Source organism: Patagioenas fasciata, chromosome 1 (genome assembly GCF_037038585.1).
Source record: "Patagioenas fasciata isolate bPatFas1 chromosome 1, bPatFas1.hap1, whole genome shotgun sequence".
In the NCBI taxonomy this organism is placed as follows: Eukaryota; Metazoa; Chordata; class Aves; order Columbiformes; family Columbidae; genus Patagioenas; species Patagioenas fasciata.
Window position 1 is genome coordinate 188,540,101 of NC_092520.1, and position 18,635 is coordinate 188,558,735.

The 18,635-nt window shown below is 40.0% G+C and overlaps 1 protein-coding gene across 4 annotated transcripts in view; it reads left to right on the forward strand.

Moving 5' to 3' along the window:
* Positions 1-17,278, forward strand: part of MET (MET proto-oncogene, receptor tyrosine kinase) — a 91,729-nt gene extending 74,451 nt beyond the window's left edge. For all 4 annotated transcript variants that reach the window (XM_065860144.2, XM_065860134.2, XM_065860154.2 and 1 more), the window contains 10 exons: positions 272-418; positions 2,427-2,583; positions 3,367-3,507; positions 5,892-6,122; positions 8,509-8,589; positions 9,198-9,379; positions 10,948-11,057; positions 13,576-13,741; positions 14,637-14,773; positions 14,919-17,278. In XM_065860144.2, the coding sequence (XP_065716216.2) occupies positions 272-418; positions 2,427-2,583; positions 3,367-3,507; positions 5,892-6,122; positions 8,509-8,589; positions 9,198-9,379; positions 10,948-11,057; positions 13,576-13,741; positions 14,637-14,773; positions 14,919-15,129 (1,563 nt within the window). In that variant the 3' untranslated portion in view covers positions 15,130-17,278. The remainder of the gene's footprint in view (positions 1-271; positions 419-2,426; positions 2,584-3,366; positions 3,508-5,891; positions 6,123-8,508; positions 8,590-9,197; positions 9,380-10,947; positions 11,058-13,575; positions 13,742-14,636; positions 14,774-14,918) is intronic.
* The last annotated feature ends 1,357 nt before the right edge of the window (positions 17,279-18,635 follow it).

The window sequence follows — 18,635 nt, forward strand, 5'->3', positions numbered from 1 at the left end:
TCTCAGACATTTACATTTTTAGAAGTCTGTAATGGCTGTATGAGTATTGCTGACAGCAGATTTTATCCATAAACGTTATCATCCCCCCCTGGCCTGTATGTCAAACTCCCATTTACATGAAGAAACCTGATACATGCATATTGACAGGGCAATGTAAATTTGCTTTAGTCTTCTATTTCACATTTGTTTTTCCATTAAAAACATTTTCCAAGGTAATGAAAGGATTTTTCTGAGATGGTTATGTAATATGAAATTGATTTTTTTTTCCAAGGGAAATTATATTGATTCAGAAGCCGTTAAAGGAGAGGTGCTAAAAGTTGGAAATAAAAGCTGCGAAAACCTCCTCCTGCAATCGGAATCAATTCTGTGTACGGTTCCCAGCGATCTCCTCAAATCCAACAGTGAGCTAAATATAGAGGTGAGGCGTCTACACGACACATGAAATACTAATGCAATTTTCATTATCATTCCCAATATCACTATTGAACTTATAAACTTGAAATTTAAGCCTAAACCTATGTTTATAGAGATATCACTATCCCTGTTCATTTGGGGGTAATTTAAATAATATTGACTATTTTAAAAGAAATATTATCAGCATTGTTTCTTTTACCTGTTTGCACAGAGACTTTCTGGAGTTTTAGACACAAAACAGGACCTAAACTAAGCACAGAAATAAAATTATAGTTATTAATCCAAACACAAGAGGAAACATATGGGAAAGAATGGGAGGCTATATTGGAATAGGTTTACTTTGGAGCTCACAAATCCTTCAGCAAAAAATTCTGCTGCAGTCAAGAGGATCAGATCCTTTCTTAAAGAACTTTTTGTCTGCTTTTTATAATTTCAATTCAATTATTTTTGTAAGATGCAGACACTTAGTACAAATGTTTGTGTTCTAAAATTATTGTTCTAAAGGTGGTCTCACTAGAGTCATTCAGAGTGCTACCGCAAATTTGAACTGTAGACTGTTTTGACTTATTTATTCATAGAATAAAACACAAATCTTTCAGTATCTTTGGGGTTTTTATTGATATAAAAAAAGGAAGATCACAAAATAGGGGATTACCTTTAAGCTATGAACTTTTATGATCATAGACTCTGATTCACTGAAAGCAGCGGAAACTTTGCCAGTCATGTAAGTGTGATTAGGATCAAAGTCTATGTAAGCTCTTTGGAGGAGGGACCATCTATTTTTTCTATGATGTCTTTATGGCATTCATCTCAATAGGATCCTGGGCCATGAATGGTATTCCTATGTGCTACTGGAATCTAAATGAATAGTAATAACGAATTCACTTTATTAATACAATAAATATTATTTTATTTTAATATTACTTTGAAAAGTACAAATTTAATTTCTTGGATGTATCAGGCAAACTATAAAATTAGATGCAGCTCTCCTTTTGACATATCTGTTTCCCAGACCTGTAAATGCTTTGTTTCATATAATACTTGTGCATATGCTGCATTTTGTACCTGCTCATATTTTCACATGTGCAACTGGGACTGACACTACATTCAGTCAGTTCTACTATGTGATAGCTCCTTAACCTCTAAGAAACAAATATGCATGGCATGTATTTCGTATGTAGAAAAGAACACAACATAAAGGGGTTAAATAAGGTTTCTGCTTGTTTACTGGCAACGAGCCTCAGAAATTGCAGTCTGCCCAGTGAAGAAGAAAATTTGCTCTTTTGACGGGCAAATCCATCATTACAGTACCCAGAGGAATGAATTCCACAGGAGGAAGAGAAAAGATGGCCAAATGCATTCCAACTGACTGAGCTAGCGCCGTGTGTCCTGAAACAGTTTTTCCCTGTTAGCTGCTCGGTGTTTGGTTGTTGATTTTTGGGATTGTATTTTTGTTTTGTTTCTTTAAACTGTCGACAAGCTCAGAGCTGGCAAGGGACAGGCTCACGTGACCTTGGGAACTAAAATGCAGGCACGCTGTCAGCAGAGCGTTTGATCTTACACCACATTTATGCCAGAAGGACCCATATTAAAGACATTTGGGCTAGGATTTTTTCAACATATGTCTTAGCCCATATATGCATAGGCCTGTACATTTCCCTGCACCATTTGAATAAGAGTACGAATTTAGCATTTTGAATTCACATGTGGTAGCAGTGGGACCCTGTTATCCAGAGTGCGTGTGTGAATGCGTGCCGTGTGTGTGGTGCAGCACATACAGAGCTGTGTCACTATTAGAGTTCTTGAAGGCATGTAATAAATCATTAAAAAGTAGATTTGCTTTCACATACACCAATGTAATAATTTCTCCACTCCCAGTGTCATATCACAGTCCTGCATCACAAAAGCAAAATTTAATACACATGGGAGATATCAGCTCATACTTTCATGTAATAATCTACTTCTTTCTTGTCTTTTGAAATCATCACGCTATTTTTTCTGGTTTTTTTCAGTGGAAGCAAGAAGTTTTGTCAACAGTTATTGGAAAAGTGCTGATCCAGCAAGATCAGAATTTCACGGGACTAATTGCTGGAGTTGTTTCAACATCAGTTTTAATTTTGATCTTTATGGTGTTTTTCCTCTGGAGAAGGAAGAAGAAACAAATTAAAGGTTCATCTTAGTCAATTCCATCAAATAATTCCATTATCTTGTCTTAGATTTTCAATCTGACATCAATTCATGCTTTGCTTAACTGCCATGCAATGCCCTGTTGTAACCTGTCAGTAGACGTTTCACAATCAAGTCCAGTGTTTACTTGCATTTCAGCCCTTGGCTCTTTCCTGAGCTGGGTGAAGGGCCACACTGTGCCGAAAGGAGAAGGATTTTGGAGGAACTCTGAGCTATTCAGAAAACTTAGTAACTTCTCTTCCCCAATCAGCCTTGGAAGAGGGGACGTGCAAATGACGTGCATGGAATCACGAGTACTCCAGCTTCATCCTATTGCTTTGTAGTCTTCCAGGCTGTGCCTAGGTTGTGCAAGACAGTGTGCTGCATTGTCCTGGTCTCCTGCTCACCCAAATCAAGAACTTGGTCAGAGTGTGCCTCCTCTCTGGTCCCTATGTCTGGGTTTTCTTCCAGTGAGAACCACAGCACTACGCAAGGGGGAAGGAGGAGAGAAGCTGGTATATAACCAGGTCTTGTTCTAACACAGTATCGCAGTCAGATCATGAAGCTGACCCCAGAGGCTTTGAAGCCATCTTGGATCTTCCACTGTGGCCAAGAGCAGGGCTTTAACACAGCTTGTGCTGTTCAGGTAGCTGAAGTTCAGGTCCTGTGCATGGCTGCCTCAGCAACATCCTGACCTTCTCAGCAGAGCAGAATATCTTAAATAAATACCTAAATGAATCACAGAAATACATGAGGATTTTCCAATATTTCTTTCTCCTCCTTCAGATCTGGGAAGCGACCTCGTCCGCTATGATGGCAGAGTGCACACTCCTCACCTGGACAGGCTGGTGAGCGCAAGGAGTGTAAGTCCAACAACAGAAATGGTCTCAAGTGAATCTGTAGACTACAGATCAACTTTTCTAGAAGGTACACCTCTATTATGTGTCTGTATGGATGATACCATTTTATACATCTTTTCATGTCTTCAGATTGTAGCTACTTTGATCAATGTCTTAATTCCACTTTTCCATCTGGTTTGTCTGTGTTTCCATTGTTTAGGACTTCCATATGGTCACAGGTTTGCTATTTGAACTGAGCTTCTCGGGTACTTCCCAAGATTAATATACAAAGAAATTTTAATTTTACTCAGGTTGGAAGAATATATTAAATAGCATTAGTAAAAAATCCCTGTAAGTATTCTCCACAGGAGCTGGCAGATAGCGTGATTTTTAGTTATCATGGAGTTCATCAGTTCATGCACAAATCTACTCTGAAAAAGTGATTTTAAGGATAGCATCAAGTGGCTGGAGATGTAGTATGTCTCAGTGACTTCATGTGGTCATTATAAAGCAGTTCTGTCAGCCCAACATGGGAAAAGAACTTTTGTAAACTGATATTCTTTTGTCTGTTCATGCTTTTCCTATGAAATGGCATGCTGTAAGATGCAGAAATCTTCATTTTAAAAATTAGGCTAAAGGGATGTGAGAACTGACAGATCAGGTGGGGGTTCATGTATGCTGGGATCCCAGCCTCAGAAAACACACTGCTCACTTTCAGGGCTGTGGGTATGAGGGAAGAATAACAATATGCTGAATACATTTCTGTGCCTTTTAACACCATTTTAGAGTGAGAATTCTCCAGAAGAGCACTCAGCTGCACTTGTCATACCACTTTAAGTTGAACATATCCTTTAAGACATGTGGAGCCAGTGTTCTGTGATTACCATTAGAGTCTTTAACTATTAGGAGTTACCGTATTATGATATTTGAGATATCACATGCATTTGTTACTCTGGGTATAGACACAGTCTTGTACTATTTCAGGTTCTGCTGTATATAACTCAATAGAAATCACTCCAAATCTTTATTGCACCTTTGCAATTCCCAATCGCGGAGCTGTTTGAGAGGCAGCCCCATTCCCAGCTTCCTTTACCATTCTATAATTGCTGCCGCCAGCTCGCACAGGAAGTTTCTTGATTGAAAGATTCCCAAAAGAAAAGGAAAGCCTGTCCCACTGGCTAGAAGAGAAAGTGGTACCAGAGGCAAAACTGTGCGAAAGTCCTTGGTGGAAGGTAAATCTGCAGTCGTCTTGGGGCCAGTGTGCACTGGGAAAGCACAGCAGAGAGCACAGCAAAGGAGGAATGCGTTCATTTGAAGTTCCTGTAGAAATGTTCAATTACCATTAAAAAGGACAGAAGCATTAGAAAACATGCAAGTTTACATGTAGCACCTGTAAAAATTATTTTGGAACCATGGCCAGAGTATTTTACCGTGATTATTAAATATATATTTGCCTTTGGTGATATAAACATAGCTCTGTAAATGTAAGAGTTTGTATTTTTGCTTATAGATAGAGCAGCACTGCGTTTTCCTCAGCACCTAGTGATAACAGCGCTATATGAAAATCTACCAATTTTTATACATTAATGTATAAAAAATGCCTGTACAACATCTTTTAGTGATAAAATACCTGATAATTTGTGTTGTAAAATTTATTCCATTTTTAAATTTTTGACCCTGGACTAAATTCTGCTCGTTAACTCCACTGGAATCATTCCAGACTGAAATTTGTGTAGATTAAACTTAGTTCTTTGATTCTATTACACCAAATACTAGAAAAATATTTTAAACAAAAGCAATTTGAAATACCTGAACATGCTGTTGACAAAAAATAATTTTATCAAAAATACTCCTTGCTTGACTGAAACATTTCAATTTCTGCTATTTTAAATCAGCTGGCTCATGTTATTTTCATGAGTAGCACCAACTGTATTATCTTCAGCACTTACAGGATATGAATCACCTCTAGGCATTTCCCTGGTTGAATATTTACCATTGGATAAATATAGCTAGTCACCAGCAGTTTGGAAACCTTCATGAAATGTAAAGTTCTCTACCGAATTAGAACACAGAAATAATAGAAAGTTTCACATTTTTAATTGTTTACTACTTCCTCCTCCCAAATCACTGTCATTTTTCCAATTTACTCTTGTTACTCCCAATGACTCGAAATACTACAACCTACACTTGGCAAGATGCGATAAGGCTTCATTCCATCCCCTCTGAAAAGCTGAAGTTTTGCCATTCACTTGCATAAAAGTACAGCTGAGACAAGCATAAGTTTCTAGTGACATGGTTTTCCTGGAGTTTGGCAGATTAGCAATGCATATTTTCGTTTTTCCTTTGTGATTATAACTTCTGCAAAGCCAAGCCACTTCCAAACTGATAAACCTTGCTTACCAATGAAATAAAAGTATTCATTTTCCAAGGAGAAGTCTGAAAGGATTATAACAGTTTGTGTTCATCTTGCAGATCAGTTTCCAAGCATGTCGCAGAATGGATCGTGCAGACCTGCCCAGTATCCTCACTCTGACCTCTCCCCGATTCTGTCCAGTGGAGACTCAGATTTAGCCAGTCCACTTCTCCAAACTAATGTCCACATTGACATCAGTGCCTTAAACCCTGACCTGGTCAAGGAAGTGCAGCATGTGGTTATTGGTGCTGACAGCCTGATTGTGCATTTCAGCGAAGTAATAGGGAGAGGTGGGTACCACAACTCTTACCTTGCAAACTGCTGTTCTTTTTGCACACGCAGTCATTATAAACCATTCTGAATAAAGTGTCTACATGGAGGTTTTTCAAGCTTTTAACCTCTTACAGCCCTGCACCCCATGTACCTAATCAAAGGGGGACCAAGGAGTTCTCCTTTCAAGTCAGATGAAGGATTGAGCATTTGATCAGCTGGAGAAGACATTAGAGGGAGGAAGATGTTTGTCATTTAATGGGGCTTCTTTCAAGTCAGAGACTTGCTCGTTCCTCATGAATTGCCTCATTCAGCCTTTCCCAGGCTACAGAAAAGTTCAGCCAGAGCTTCCGAACCTTGAGGCTGCAGAGCAAGAGTGAGGCTGCAGTGCGATATTGCACAAGCCTGAGGCACACACCTAAATGGCAGGGAATGCCAAGGTGAGGACACCAGCAGTCTTAAACTCAGAGCTTGAGAGCTGGCAAGATTGCTACATGACACTGAAAGCTCCTGCAGTCACTCCTGCATTCAGTACAAGTCCCCATGGGCCAGGTGAAATGCAGACACCCCTTTCCCCCTGCCAGGTTTTCCCCAGCTCTGAGCAATTCGCTGTTTGTTTCCTCCTGCCAAAGGCTCTCCGTTCCCCCTCATTCGTCTCATCCCAGCTGCATTAATTTGTAGCTTCTGATTCACTTCCCCTTATTTTTGTCCCTGATACAGCAAGTCTCCTATTTTTCTGAATTTCTCCCATCACCCCTTTTCCTCTACATCTCTGTAAGCAGGTTCCCTCCTTCTTTCATAGCCCAAGCCAGTATTTGTTAGGGGCATTTGTTAAACTCTCTGCTAGTGAGTACCCAAGTAGAAACTGGATTTTCAGTACTTCTGCAGATCAGGCATGAAAGGTCTCTTGTTGAGTATCAGAATGCTGATAAAAAATTGGCTATAAATGATATTTCTAATGCCTCTTCTGCAGGAAAATAGCCACAAATCAAACAAGCAGTCAGTGTGTTTCCCTTCCATCTATTACACTTCATCATCCCCAAAGCAAGGGTGGGCCTTTGTCTTTTCTTTCTTATTTCAGAAAAGGCCAAGTAATTTCCCATTTTTTAAATGTTGAAAAATATCAGGAATGACACCAATATAATTAACGTTTTTTAATTTTCTTCTCCATACTAGAAATGGGCCAAACCCAAATATATTTCAGACACACCCGATCCAAGCTTTAGGATTTCTGCCCAGTCTCCAAATAATCTGTGGTCTGATGGGATTTTAGTTGCTTTTATAAAACAAACTTCGTATTAATTTTACCCCAAGCTAAAATCAAAGCCAACTGGGCTCTCACCAGCGCTTATGACTGGAACCTAGTAGAATTAATCAGATAGTCTTGTTCTCTGCAAAACTTACGCTTGACAAAAAACCTAGTTTGCTTTCTAACTGCAAATATTAATATTTTTTAAAGTGTCCAGTAAATACTACATGTATGAAGGAAAACCACCATTACATGTACGTGATTTGATCTGGATAATTAATGCATGTGTGTGGAGCTCCAGTTCTCCCTGTGTCCCAAACAGGTCAAGTTGACTTCTCATAGTAGGTTTCCCCACTCTGCAGATTACCCCATCTCCTTGACAGAAAAGCACAGGATCAGGAAGGATTTCCATGTCCCTAGCAGTTTATTTCACTGCTTAGACCATCAGCAAGAAGGCAAATTTCACTCATCATCTTGTAGTGACATTTTGCACTAGGAACTAGGCCATAGCAGAGCCCCCAGAGTGCTGCCCTAGTGATGTGGTCAGGCTGTGATTGGTAGAGCAACTCCCAAACCTTTCATGGCCAACACACCACTTTTCATACTCAGCATTTGCCACGGAAGAGCAAGATCTGCAAGACCATAAGCCCACAGTGACCCTCCCTATGCGACTTTACACTGAAGAGGTATCAAGGCTGTACAGTCCAGTGGACCACTTAGCATGGGCTTACAGACCACTGGGAACCACTGATCCAGTGGTCACATCAGCTCCTTTCAACTGCTCTCTTGTGCCTTCCAGTGCCCTGCTCTGTCACAAATCTAACAGGAGAGCGTGGTGGGAATGGGCTGATGTGGTTTTTGTGTGCATGGTCATTACAAGAACATGAAGCAGTTGTGGTGCCAGCCTTGTCATTATTTATACACTCCATCTAGGTCAAGAAATATCAACTATGCTGCAAATAGAGTTTTCGTTGTGTGTAATGATGGTTTTATGTAATTATAGTTTTATGTGTTAGTTATGAAGCATACATTACAAGTGTTGGGAACTGGACAGAAGTGAAGCGTGATCACTTTCCCAAGTATAATTGCTTCCCAGCGGAAAATACCAGAAAGCTAATTTTGCTTATTAAAGCTAATCTTTCTGATCTTTTTCACAGGACATTTTGGGTGTGTGTACCATGGGACGTTGCTGGATAATGATGGCAGGAAAATCCATTGTGCTGTGAAGTCACTGAATAGTGAGTTACTAGTGAGACATTACCATAATTCCGAAGATAACCAGGGTGAACTAATTAATTACAGTGAAGTGCACTTTCACACATAAAGATTCTTAGTTGCAGCTGGATCAGATTTATCTCTGGAGCAATTCCAATTACTTAAGATTACCAGGAGGCATTGGTATATATTTGTGCATCAAACGAAATGCCCATGTATTTCCCCTACAAAGAAAAGGACAGAGGAAAATGAGGGAAAGACAGTGTCATTTTTTATTTTACTGGCTACTGAAGATTTGTTGTTGGAAATTAAATTGCTTAAGAGCAGGCAAAGCTGCTGGAAAAAACAGGAAGAGACTATAAAATTTATTAAAGGCTTTAGTCAAGTGTTGTTATACAATTCTAAATAATTCATAATAAGAAAAGGAGAAACAGGATTAAAATCACCAACCAAATATATTTGGTCATTGTAAGAAAACTGATGCACATAAGCTAGCTGTGGTGTGGGATGTGGGGATCATATTTGTAGCTTCTCCTGATCACATTTTTGTGCAATGACATGCTGTACAGAAATGAACTGTTGTTTGTTTGGGTTTATTTTAATTATTTCATTTTATTACTGGATTTCTCAGGGATTACAGACCTTGAAGAAGTAGCTCAGTTTCTGAAAGAAGGAATAATCATGAAAGATTTCACTCATCCCAATGTTCTGTCACTCCTGGGAATCTGTTTGCCCAATGAAGGATCCCCCTTAGTCGTTCTTCCCTACATGAAACACGGAGATCTTCGAAACTTCATTAGAAACGAGACTCATGTAAGTACACAGTGAGGTCTACCAAACAGTAATGCGAGTCTAGCCAGGCCCTGCTCCAACACCACAGGTAAGAAGCTGTGATAATTACGTTACAGCTATAACTTGCTGCTGTTACTACACCTTAAACTTTAGCACTTGCCTAGGCTGGCACCAAGCCCGACCACAGCACTGCCACTCCTTCCCTTCCCCCTCGAATTCCTCTGTAGAATGTTTCCCAGAAATTATCAGCAATAAGTATTTCTCATTTCCCATCCATAAGCCTCTTTATAAACAAATGTGTTTATGAGATCTAAGTCAAGGGGCCCAACCATCTGCTGGTTTAAACTGGCATGCCTTTGTTGACTTCAGCAAAGCTCTGCCAGGCGTCACCATCTGCTTTCCAGCTCCTAGGTAAGGGATCTTCATGTCCAGCTAGAGACACAGTCCCATTATCATCCATATTTTTCTTCTTATCTTAGAAAAACAGCAATTGTTATACAAACTATGAGTACTTTCTTATCAGAGATTTTCCCTATTTTCATTGAAAGACTGCAGATTTCTCAAAGGTGCCTCACTGCTTTCTCTCAAGGATGAGACCACAGGTCTAGCCTCAGGTAGCATAAGCCCACTTTATACTGTTGTATTTCACCCTTTTCACAGTGCTAGGACAGTGTGAAGCGACTTCTGAGCCAGTGGGATTTCACCCCTGCCTGTATGACAATCAACAATAGCCAGTTAAATTTAAAACCAAAATGCATCTTGACAAATTGTTGGTGCCATTAAGCTTTCTGAAGTAGAGATCTCTTCCTTTTTGACCTTGTTTGGTTCTACAAGCACCAGGGACCTTGTCTGTGAATAGTGCCATGGTCCTTACTGAAATAAATAGAATAACGCCACAGTTAAAGGAATTGTTCCACAGAGGAAAATGATCGTGAGCAGTATCACCAAAACAAAAATCTGTGGGACCTTACCATTACATAACAAGTTATGCTGTTGGGTGAAAGAATTACAGGTTATTTTTGTTTATATATTTAACATTTTCAGTAAGGCCTAACCCGTGCATTGTAGACCAGCAGAAAGAGTTACCAGTATCTGTGGAAAACCTTCTTCTGGTAACTGCTAAGGTCTCATTTACCTTTTCGATGACAGCATAGTGACAATAGCTTGCACTTATTTTGCCTCAAATAGAACTGTCTCACTTCTTGGTCATTTCCAGCTGATGAGCATCAAGGTCATAGTTAGCACCATCTACGGAGCTACATGTTATTACTCTAAGTTCACAAATGTCGATTTTGTGTATCAACTGTGATGCTGAGGTTTCAGCATTCTATAGTACTTCCCAGCCCTGGTCATGCTGCTTATGCTGCAAACTCCACTCTCTGGAGTCTTTGATTTCTTAAAGTGTGTTTCCTCACTGGAGATAAGAACTTGACCTAAACTTAACGCCAGTTTTACTACAAGCACCAACCTGTCTTGATCATTCTGGTGGCAAAATAGGTGTGTCAAAAACTGAGAGTCACAGCAAAAAAAAAGTCTGCTCCTTGGGCTTCTGCATTCATTGCTTCATAACAAATGTTTGTATTTTACAGAACCCAACAGTAAAAGATTTAATTGGATTTGGCCTTCAGGTTGCAAAAGGGATGAAGTACCTTGCAAGCAAAAAGTTTGTCCATAGAGACTTGGCAGCAAGAAACTGTATGTAAGTACAGACATCTAATTCCAGACACGTTATCACACTCTTCTGCGTAAGGCAGTGAGATGAGATAAAGTTTCCAGGATTTTGCTTTTTCAGTCAAAATAAGGTGGTTTTTTCCTTGCTTCATAATTATACTGATGTTTGTCTTGCATACTGATGAGCTACTCAGCTTGCTAAGGGCTTGCTTCTCACACATAAACTTTTCAAGTGTGGGAAATAAGAAAACCTGAGGTGAAAGTGTAGCCTCTCAAAATCATTGGTGAGAGAGTTTAAAAGGCATCTCCTAAGGGAAGTTAAACTGCTGTTGTCTCAACTTGCTGTGCTTCCACCCAACCTCTTCAGAAGCAGCACGTCTCTGCTGCCACACCTAGCAGGAGGGAGCGGAACACGAGAACTTTGTGAGAAAAACAGGAACACAAAGAAACACCAGTGAGACCTCTTGACAGTAATCTTTCATTACATGAGTATGAGCCTGCTTTGGCTCAATTGCGCACACAAATTAACATTATAAAATCAGGGCATACGAAAAAAGCCTTGCTAGTGTCTGGGTAGCCAGACACTTCAGTTTACACAAAGACTAACTGATACAGGAGTTGCTGACACTGTTATGCTGAGTCATCAATTATGTTGTGAATTAATGAGGTACAGGATTAAACATTAGAGTTTTTTTTAAGCACATCATAACCTGGAACTCTGTCTGCAAAATGTTTATTCACCTGTGACATGAGATTTCTGATTCTTTTTCAAAGGGTGCACACTTTTGCAGCTGAACAGCCTTTGAGAAAGAATGTTTTCTTGCAGCTGCTGTTTTTTAGGGGAGGAAAAAAGCCACAAGCAACATGATTTTCAGGTTTCCTAAGAAGAAAAGAATTGGGTTGCTGGAAGTCCTGGTTCATCTAATCAAAGTCCAAATAGTGGCAACAGGACATTCCTTCTGGCCTGCTGTCTCTTCCTTTGGCTAGGAGGGAACAGCTATCAGGATGACTCACATTGCCAACTGAATGACTGCTTTTGTACTTCTATTAATGTATGGCTCCGCACTTCAGAGCCTGAAGAGCCACCACCACGTGAGAGGAAGGTGTAGAGCTGAGGACCCACATTCCCCAGTGGCCACGTGCAATCCAGCACTCAGAAGCGCAACCCCTGCCACACTGACAATGTCCATTAGAAAGGAAGCCGGGATGCAAATATAGCTCCCCTGGACTCTTGACTCTATTCTAGTATCCTGGAAGAGGTGTAGGCATCTGCTATGGCATAAACTGTCCCCTGTTGACCCATCAAAGTTGTGTCTTTCTCCCTTCATTGGTATTGGTTTAGTTACTCAATCAGTAAACACAGCAGATGGTTGTGTGGCATTTAGAGGGACTTCAGCAGACCAGACAGTTGTCCAGACAGAAACCTTATCAATTCAAGTCAGGGAAATGCCACATGTAGAGGCTGAGAGAGATGGGATTATTTAACTTGGAGAAGGCTCAGGGGGATCTTACCCGTGTGCAAAAATACCTGATAGAGTGGAGTAAAGAAGGTGAAGCCAGATTCTTCTTAGTGGTGCCCAGGGACAGGTCAAGAGGCAGTTGGCACAAACTGAAATAGAGAAAATTGCATTTAAACGTGAGAAGAAACACTTTACTGTAAGCATGACTGAACACTGGCGCAGGTTGCCCAGAGATGTTGTAGAGTCTCCATCCTTGGAGATATTCAAAACCCGGCAGGTCATGGTCCTGGGCAACCTGCAGTAGCTGACCCAGCTTCGAGCGAGGGAGGTAGTGGTGAACGATGTCCTTTCCAATTTCATCCATTCTGTGATTGTGTAATTCTGTAAAGAAGTCCAAAAGCAGGTGTTTGCTGTAGCTAGGTCTGCGCATAAAATGAAAGATAGACATAAGCATACCAACACCCATGCTCTGTCTGTTTTCTGACAATGATACCAGTTATCAGGACAAACACCAAGCTTAGGAGAAGCAAAGCCAGGGAGATCTTCCGGTATGGCTCAGCTGTAACCCCAGCAGAACTTCCCTCATACCATCATTCTTTCCCAGTACAGACACCAAACACACCCTTATTTACAGGACTACATTATAATATATGGGCAGTCACTGAGATACTGATGGGTCCTTCCTTATCCAAATTGAGAGTGAATACGAGAAGTCATGCCTTGACTTGGAAATAAAAATGAGAGGTTTCTAGGGATACAGAACAAGAAACAGCTGTGGAAGAAATGATGTAGCACTCAACCAGGATGTATCTTTTTACACAGAGCAATTGTTTTAAAAGAACTGTAATTCAAATTATATTATCAAAACAATATCTGTAATTTCCTGAGTTCATTCACTGTGTTAAATGAGTGTCAAATTTACTTTGCTGCAGTTTTTGTTTCACTGTTACATTAGTTAACAGATCCAAGATAAAGTACTGCCTTCCAAAGTCACAGTCTCAAAAATGCAAGTCACTCATTATAATCCACCATCACGGTAAATCTCGCCTGATCAGTTGCAGATAATACTTCTTGTCATTTCTCTAGGTTGGATGAAAAATTCACTGTCAAGGTTGCTGATTTTGGTCTTGCTAGAGACGTCTATGATAAAGAATACTACAGTGTGCACAATAAAACAGGAGCTAAACTGCCAGTAAAATGGATGGCTTTAGAAAGTTTACAAACTCAGAAGTTCACAACAAAGTCAGATGTGGTAATGTACAAACGTATTTGTATCACGTATTAATTTATCTTTTACTGCCTGAGGCATCTCTCTAGTATTTAATGAATGGACTAACCCCAAACCTTACATTTTAATCTAACTTTAGTTCACATAAGAATAAGAGACTTTTTCTATGTCCAAAGAGGGTATTTGTCCCAATCACAAAGCAATAAGATGTTGACCTCATTATCTGTTACTGCTCAGGAGTGTGTTAGGAGTTCAGTCCCATGCCAAGGAAAACTAAGGACGTTCCAAGAAGCCAATTTGGAGCTGAACCCTCTTATAGGAGGGGCTCTGGAAAGCTTGACAAAACAGGTTAACTTTGACATTCATAACATTTAATAGTTCTCAAAAATGCTTTATTTGCTTTATAAATACTGACTGCCTACAGCAATCTCAAGTATTACCTGGCCATTTATGAAGAAAAAATTGAAGATTAAGTCATTACTTGGCTGGATAACTTTGTATCGTAGGTCTCCTTTCAATCCAGATCCAAATTAGCCTGTGATGCATAGAATTTTCACCACGTATATTGTCTTCTGTATGTATTTACACAGGGTTAGTCAGATCATCAGCTCATGTAAATTGGCAGAGCTCCATTAACCTCAAAAGAGGTCTGTCAATTTACACCAGCTAAGTAGCAGGCCTATGGGCTTTTATTTTCTTTCATTTACTTAGTTGAGCTTCTCTGGCTCCCATTTAAGTGGCTCCTCAAGTCCCTACAGCATTTATTAGCCCACTTAAAAGAAAGCTGATTGCAGTAAAATAACTTTTCAAGGGAAAAATCCGTGCATTTGAATGCTTAAATCTGTCAAACCACGTTCTAAAACTGGAATGTAAAGCTCTCCAACCCTATCACTTATTATTTTTTTCTTTGTTTTCTTAGTGGTCCTTTGGTGTGTTGTTATGGGAACTCATGACAAGAGGGGCACCACCTTATCCTGATGTAAATTCTTTTGATATAACTGTTTACTTATTACAAGGAAGAAGGCTGCTACAACCTGAATACTGCCCTGACCCACTGTAAGTAAATAGTTTGCAAAGCCTTTTGCAAATGCTGCTGATCCTGATATTATAGTAAGTGAAACTGGGGGGGGAAAGGGTTGTGGGTTTTTTTTTCCTTTTTACAGGATTTCATAACTAAATACTTCTTTTATCTGAATGGCAGGTATGAAGTCATGCTGAAATGCTGGCATCCAAAACCTGAGATGCGTCCAGCATTTTCTGAACTTGTTTCAAAAATATCAACAATCTTCTCCACGTTTATTGGGGAACACTACGTTCATGTCAATGCTACTTATGTCAACGTGAAGTGCATTGCTCCCTATCCTTCTCTTTTATCATCACAAGACAACACAGACATGGATGTTGACACATGACGGGTATGCCTGAAACTGAGGAAAATTCATTCTTAGTGGTATGAACAAAAAGCAAAACATTTTGTCCACTCGTTTTTACTGCCTGGTCTTTGTGAGAACACTGTTGCACATGTTTATGTTGTTGCCCAAGTTGCACTAGTACAAGGTCATGATATCACTGTTTAAGGCTATGGGATTCTAGAAACCATAACAATCATTTCCAGGTATTTGGAGAACTGCATCAGTTTACCAAATGGAAACGTTGTGTGCTACCACCCAGAGCTAGTTCCCACTAGCTCTCATTAATGTGTACTCAGACCCAAGAACAAAGATGCATCATTAATGCCATGAAGGAGAACATTAAATACCAATCAGTACAGCTGGAAGGACTGTTACTGTTGCATGTACGTTAGGATAATGAGCAGAGCAGAAGTGGTTTTGACACAAAAGGCTCAGACAAACAACAAGGATTACAAGAATTTTAAATGTATTTTCCTCCCGCACAGTCCAAACTTTGGATTTTTGCACTATATCAACAAGATTTCTTAGAACATAGCCAGGAGAGCCAGCCTCATGGTCGATGTCTTAATAGAAATCAACAGCAAAAAACTGTGTGCAGTAAAATAAGTATGTCAGCCTTGCCAGTCCTCTGGTGTAGTCAGACGGTACATAAAATGAAGGCAAAATGATCTAGCTTAAAGCATTCCTAGTGACAACTTTATCCCAACATCCAACCACTTCTTTGAGTAACTGCCTGTATCGACAGATCTCTTGCTGAAAAAAATGCAAAGTCTCCATTTATTTCAATAAAGAATTAACCACTCTCTGAGAAGAAAAACTTGAAGGCCTCCACAGTAAATGCCAGGCTAATCCCTGGGATGTAGTAACGTGGGCTGCATGACTCGGGAGGCAGAGGAGACAGGCTGGCTGGCAGCCTGGTGGAGCTGCTGGCTGGTGAGTCACAGGGGAGCAGCTGAAGCTCTGACACCTACCCTGGGGTGGAGCTGCCGGCAGAGGTGAGTAAAGAGCGGAGGTGCTGCAGCCAGCCCTGACCTACAGAGACGCTGCCACGGCAGGAAGAAGTTTCCCACCTTCCTGTCAGCCCTGAGGAGCTGAGAAGACCCATCAAAAGAAGAAAACAGCTTTAGCCCGCCCCCCACCCTCTTTGTGGATCACACAACCCAGTGAATTATGATACTTACTTTTGTTTCTAAATTACGACCAGAAAAACAATTTTGAAAAGAGATGGTAAATAAAACTTCATTCATTAGAAAAGAGTGCTATAGCTTTAGGGCAAGCATCACATGTCATTTCTCTTCCTGTGGAATTCTGTGCATACTACTGTATAGCTTGTTTAGTATACAATAGAACTGGGTTTGTTGGTGTAAACACACAAAGTATTCTATTTTTATATTAAAAAAAGGTTTATTTTTAATGACATTTACAAAGTTTGGTTAGACCACGAAATACTGCACTGTGAACATTTCAGAAAATGTATGTCAATGTACATGGTTCATAAATTGTAGCAACCTTACAAAAATACTGTGTAAATATTAAAAAGGAAAAGAACTGATTGTAAACACACTCCACCCGAAGTATAATATCTCCGTTGCTGCAAGCCAACCATTTTAAGATCCTTAAAGAGAGGTGGTGCAGATAAAGAACTGATAGAAGGGAGACATATTGTTCTTGGGAGACAGCGTTATAACTGAAAGATTTATAATGAGGGCAGAGTGTGTAGGCAAACTATGAGCAGATAATATTGTATTGTGTTTCATCACCACTTTCATTTCAGAAACAAACTTTCATGTCTGCTGAGAGCAATACTACTTGTAGATTGCTCAAGGACAAAAGGCTTTGCTGCAGGCAAAAAAAAAATCATCTCTATGGTTGTTAAAACTGCTAAGGAAGTTTGTAACACATAGATTTGGAGAAGATACTCCAAAACTTGTAAATACATGCTTGAGGAACGCTGCAATGTGAAACAGAGGACGTTTTTACTATTTATGAACTTTTGCTTAATAAAGTTAATGTTGTGTCTGGGACACCTGTAAGAATACGTGATTCTGACAAAGATTTGATGTTAGTAAGTTCATATATCTGCAAAAGAGCTGAATGGTACTTATGTTTATAGTTGTTGTTATGACCTAATAAACATGTTATATTAAAATGAACTATTGTAATACTTTACACTCCAAGTGCTGTAATTACTCTTAACATTTGGCTGTTAAGCTGATAAAAGTCAATACGTTTTTTCTGACTAACATAGGAAAAGCAGCCTTTGGAGAGAGAGCAAACAACTCAGAAACATAAAAATCTGGAGAGTGTCCAAATAAATCAAATGTGCAGTTCATCAGCCTCCTACCCATTACTAGATGCCTCAGAGAAAAGTGCAGAGTATTGTGTCACAAACAATCATAGCACAGCCTGTTTGGTTAGAAAGTCTTGTCCCTAACCACAGGCTGCCCCCATGCAGACCTTAAAATTCTTCATGCACTCAGTGTTGGGGATGATATTTGAAGCTCGTAATTTTGGCATCATTAAGTTGCTGCTTGGCCCGACAGGGATGTCAGCGCTTGTGCTCACCATCCAAGCTCCCTCATCAGTTGTGACCCACAAGAAACTTGAAGCACCTGAAGCCGTGTCCCTCGTGGTCATCCATCAGGTTTCATCTCTGCGAGGTGCTCTGTACCTGTGACACCTGAAGTGAGCAGGCGTTGCTGTCCCCAGGGGTCTTGGTTCTTGTGGGAAGCAGGAGCCAGGCCCACTCTTCCCCCACACGTCTCCCCCCCTTTACATTAGATGCCTCCCACTGAATTCACAGGTTCACTTCTGTGAAGTGTATGTTAGGCAGGTACGCCAAAACACTCCGACATGCACTGTGCTGTGCCACTCGTAGGCCGGACAACACTAAAACCTCATTTCTCCAGTGGCTTTACCTTAGGGGGACATTTTGTACTTAACTCACTCAGAAATATTTTAATGCACAGTCTGAGCTGATTAAAAAGAACATTTATATGCTCTTGTAATTTCAAAATATCAAGCAAACCAACATCAAAACACGTTTTCTCCAGACACATTTACTTCTTCGCAGAAAATGTATACGCTCCATTTCAACTCCGAGTGTATTTTAGGGAAAAAAGTCATTGAAAACAGCAGGTAAGAATGAAAACATTCTTCTGTTATGCCACAAACCAAATCCAGCTAAAAGGTCAGACATTTTTTTATTCTAATTATTTACATGTAATTGATTTTTCCAATACATTTTCAGGACCTCTCTGAAAAGTCAGTAAAAAATCTCCAAGGTTTTACTGTAGGCAGCTATTAATACCAGAGTCTTCAATCTAAAGCAGCATCACACACAGCCAAATGACAGTCTGAACTTAAATACCAGATTTGTAACACATTCCTCTGATTACTTCCCATGATTTCTAAGGGATGCTATATATTGCATTTTTGAAAGGGTCAACAGAATCACAGGCTTCTCATACTCCGCTTTTCATCCTGGTAACTTTATTTATACCGGG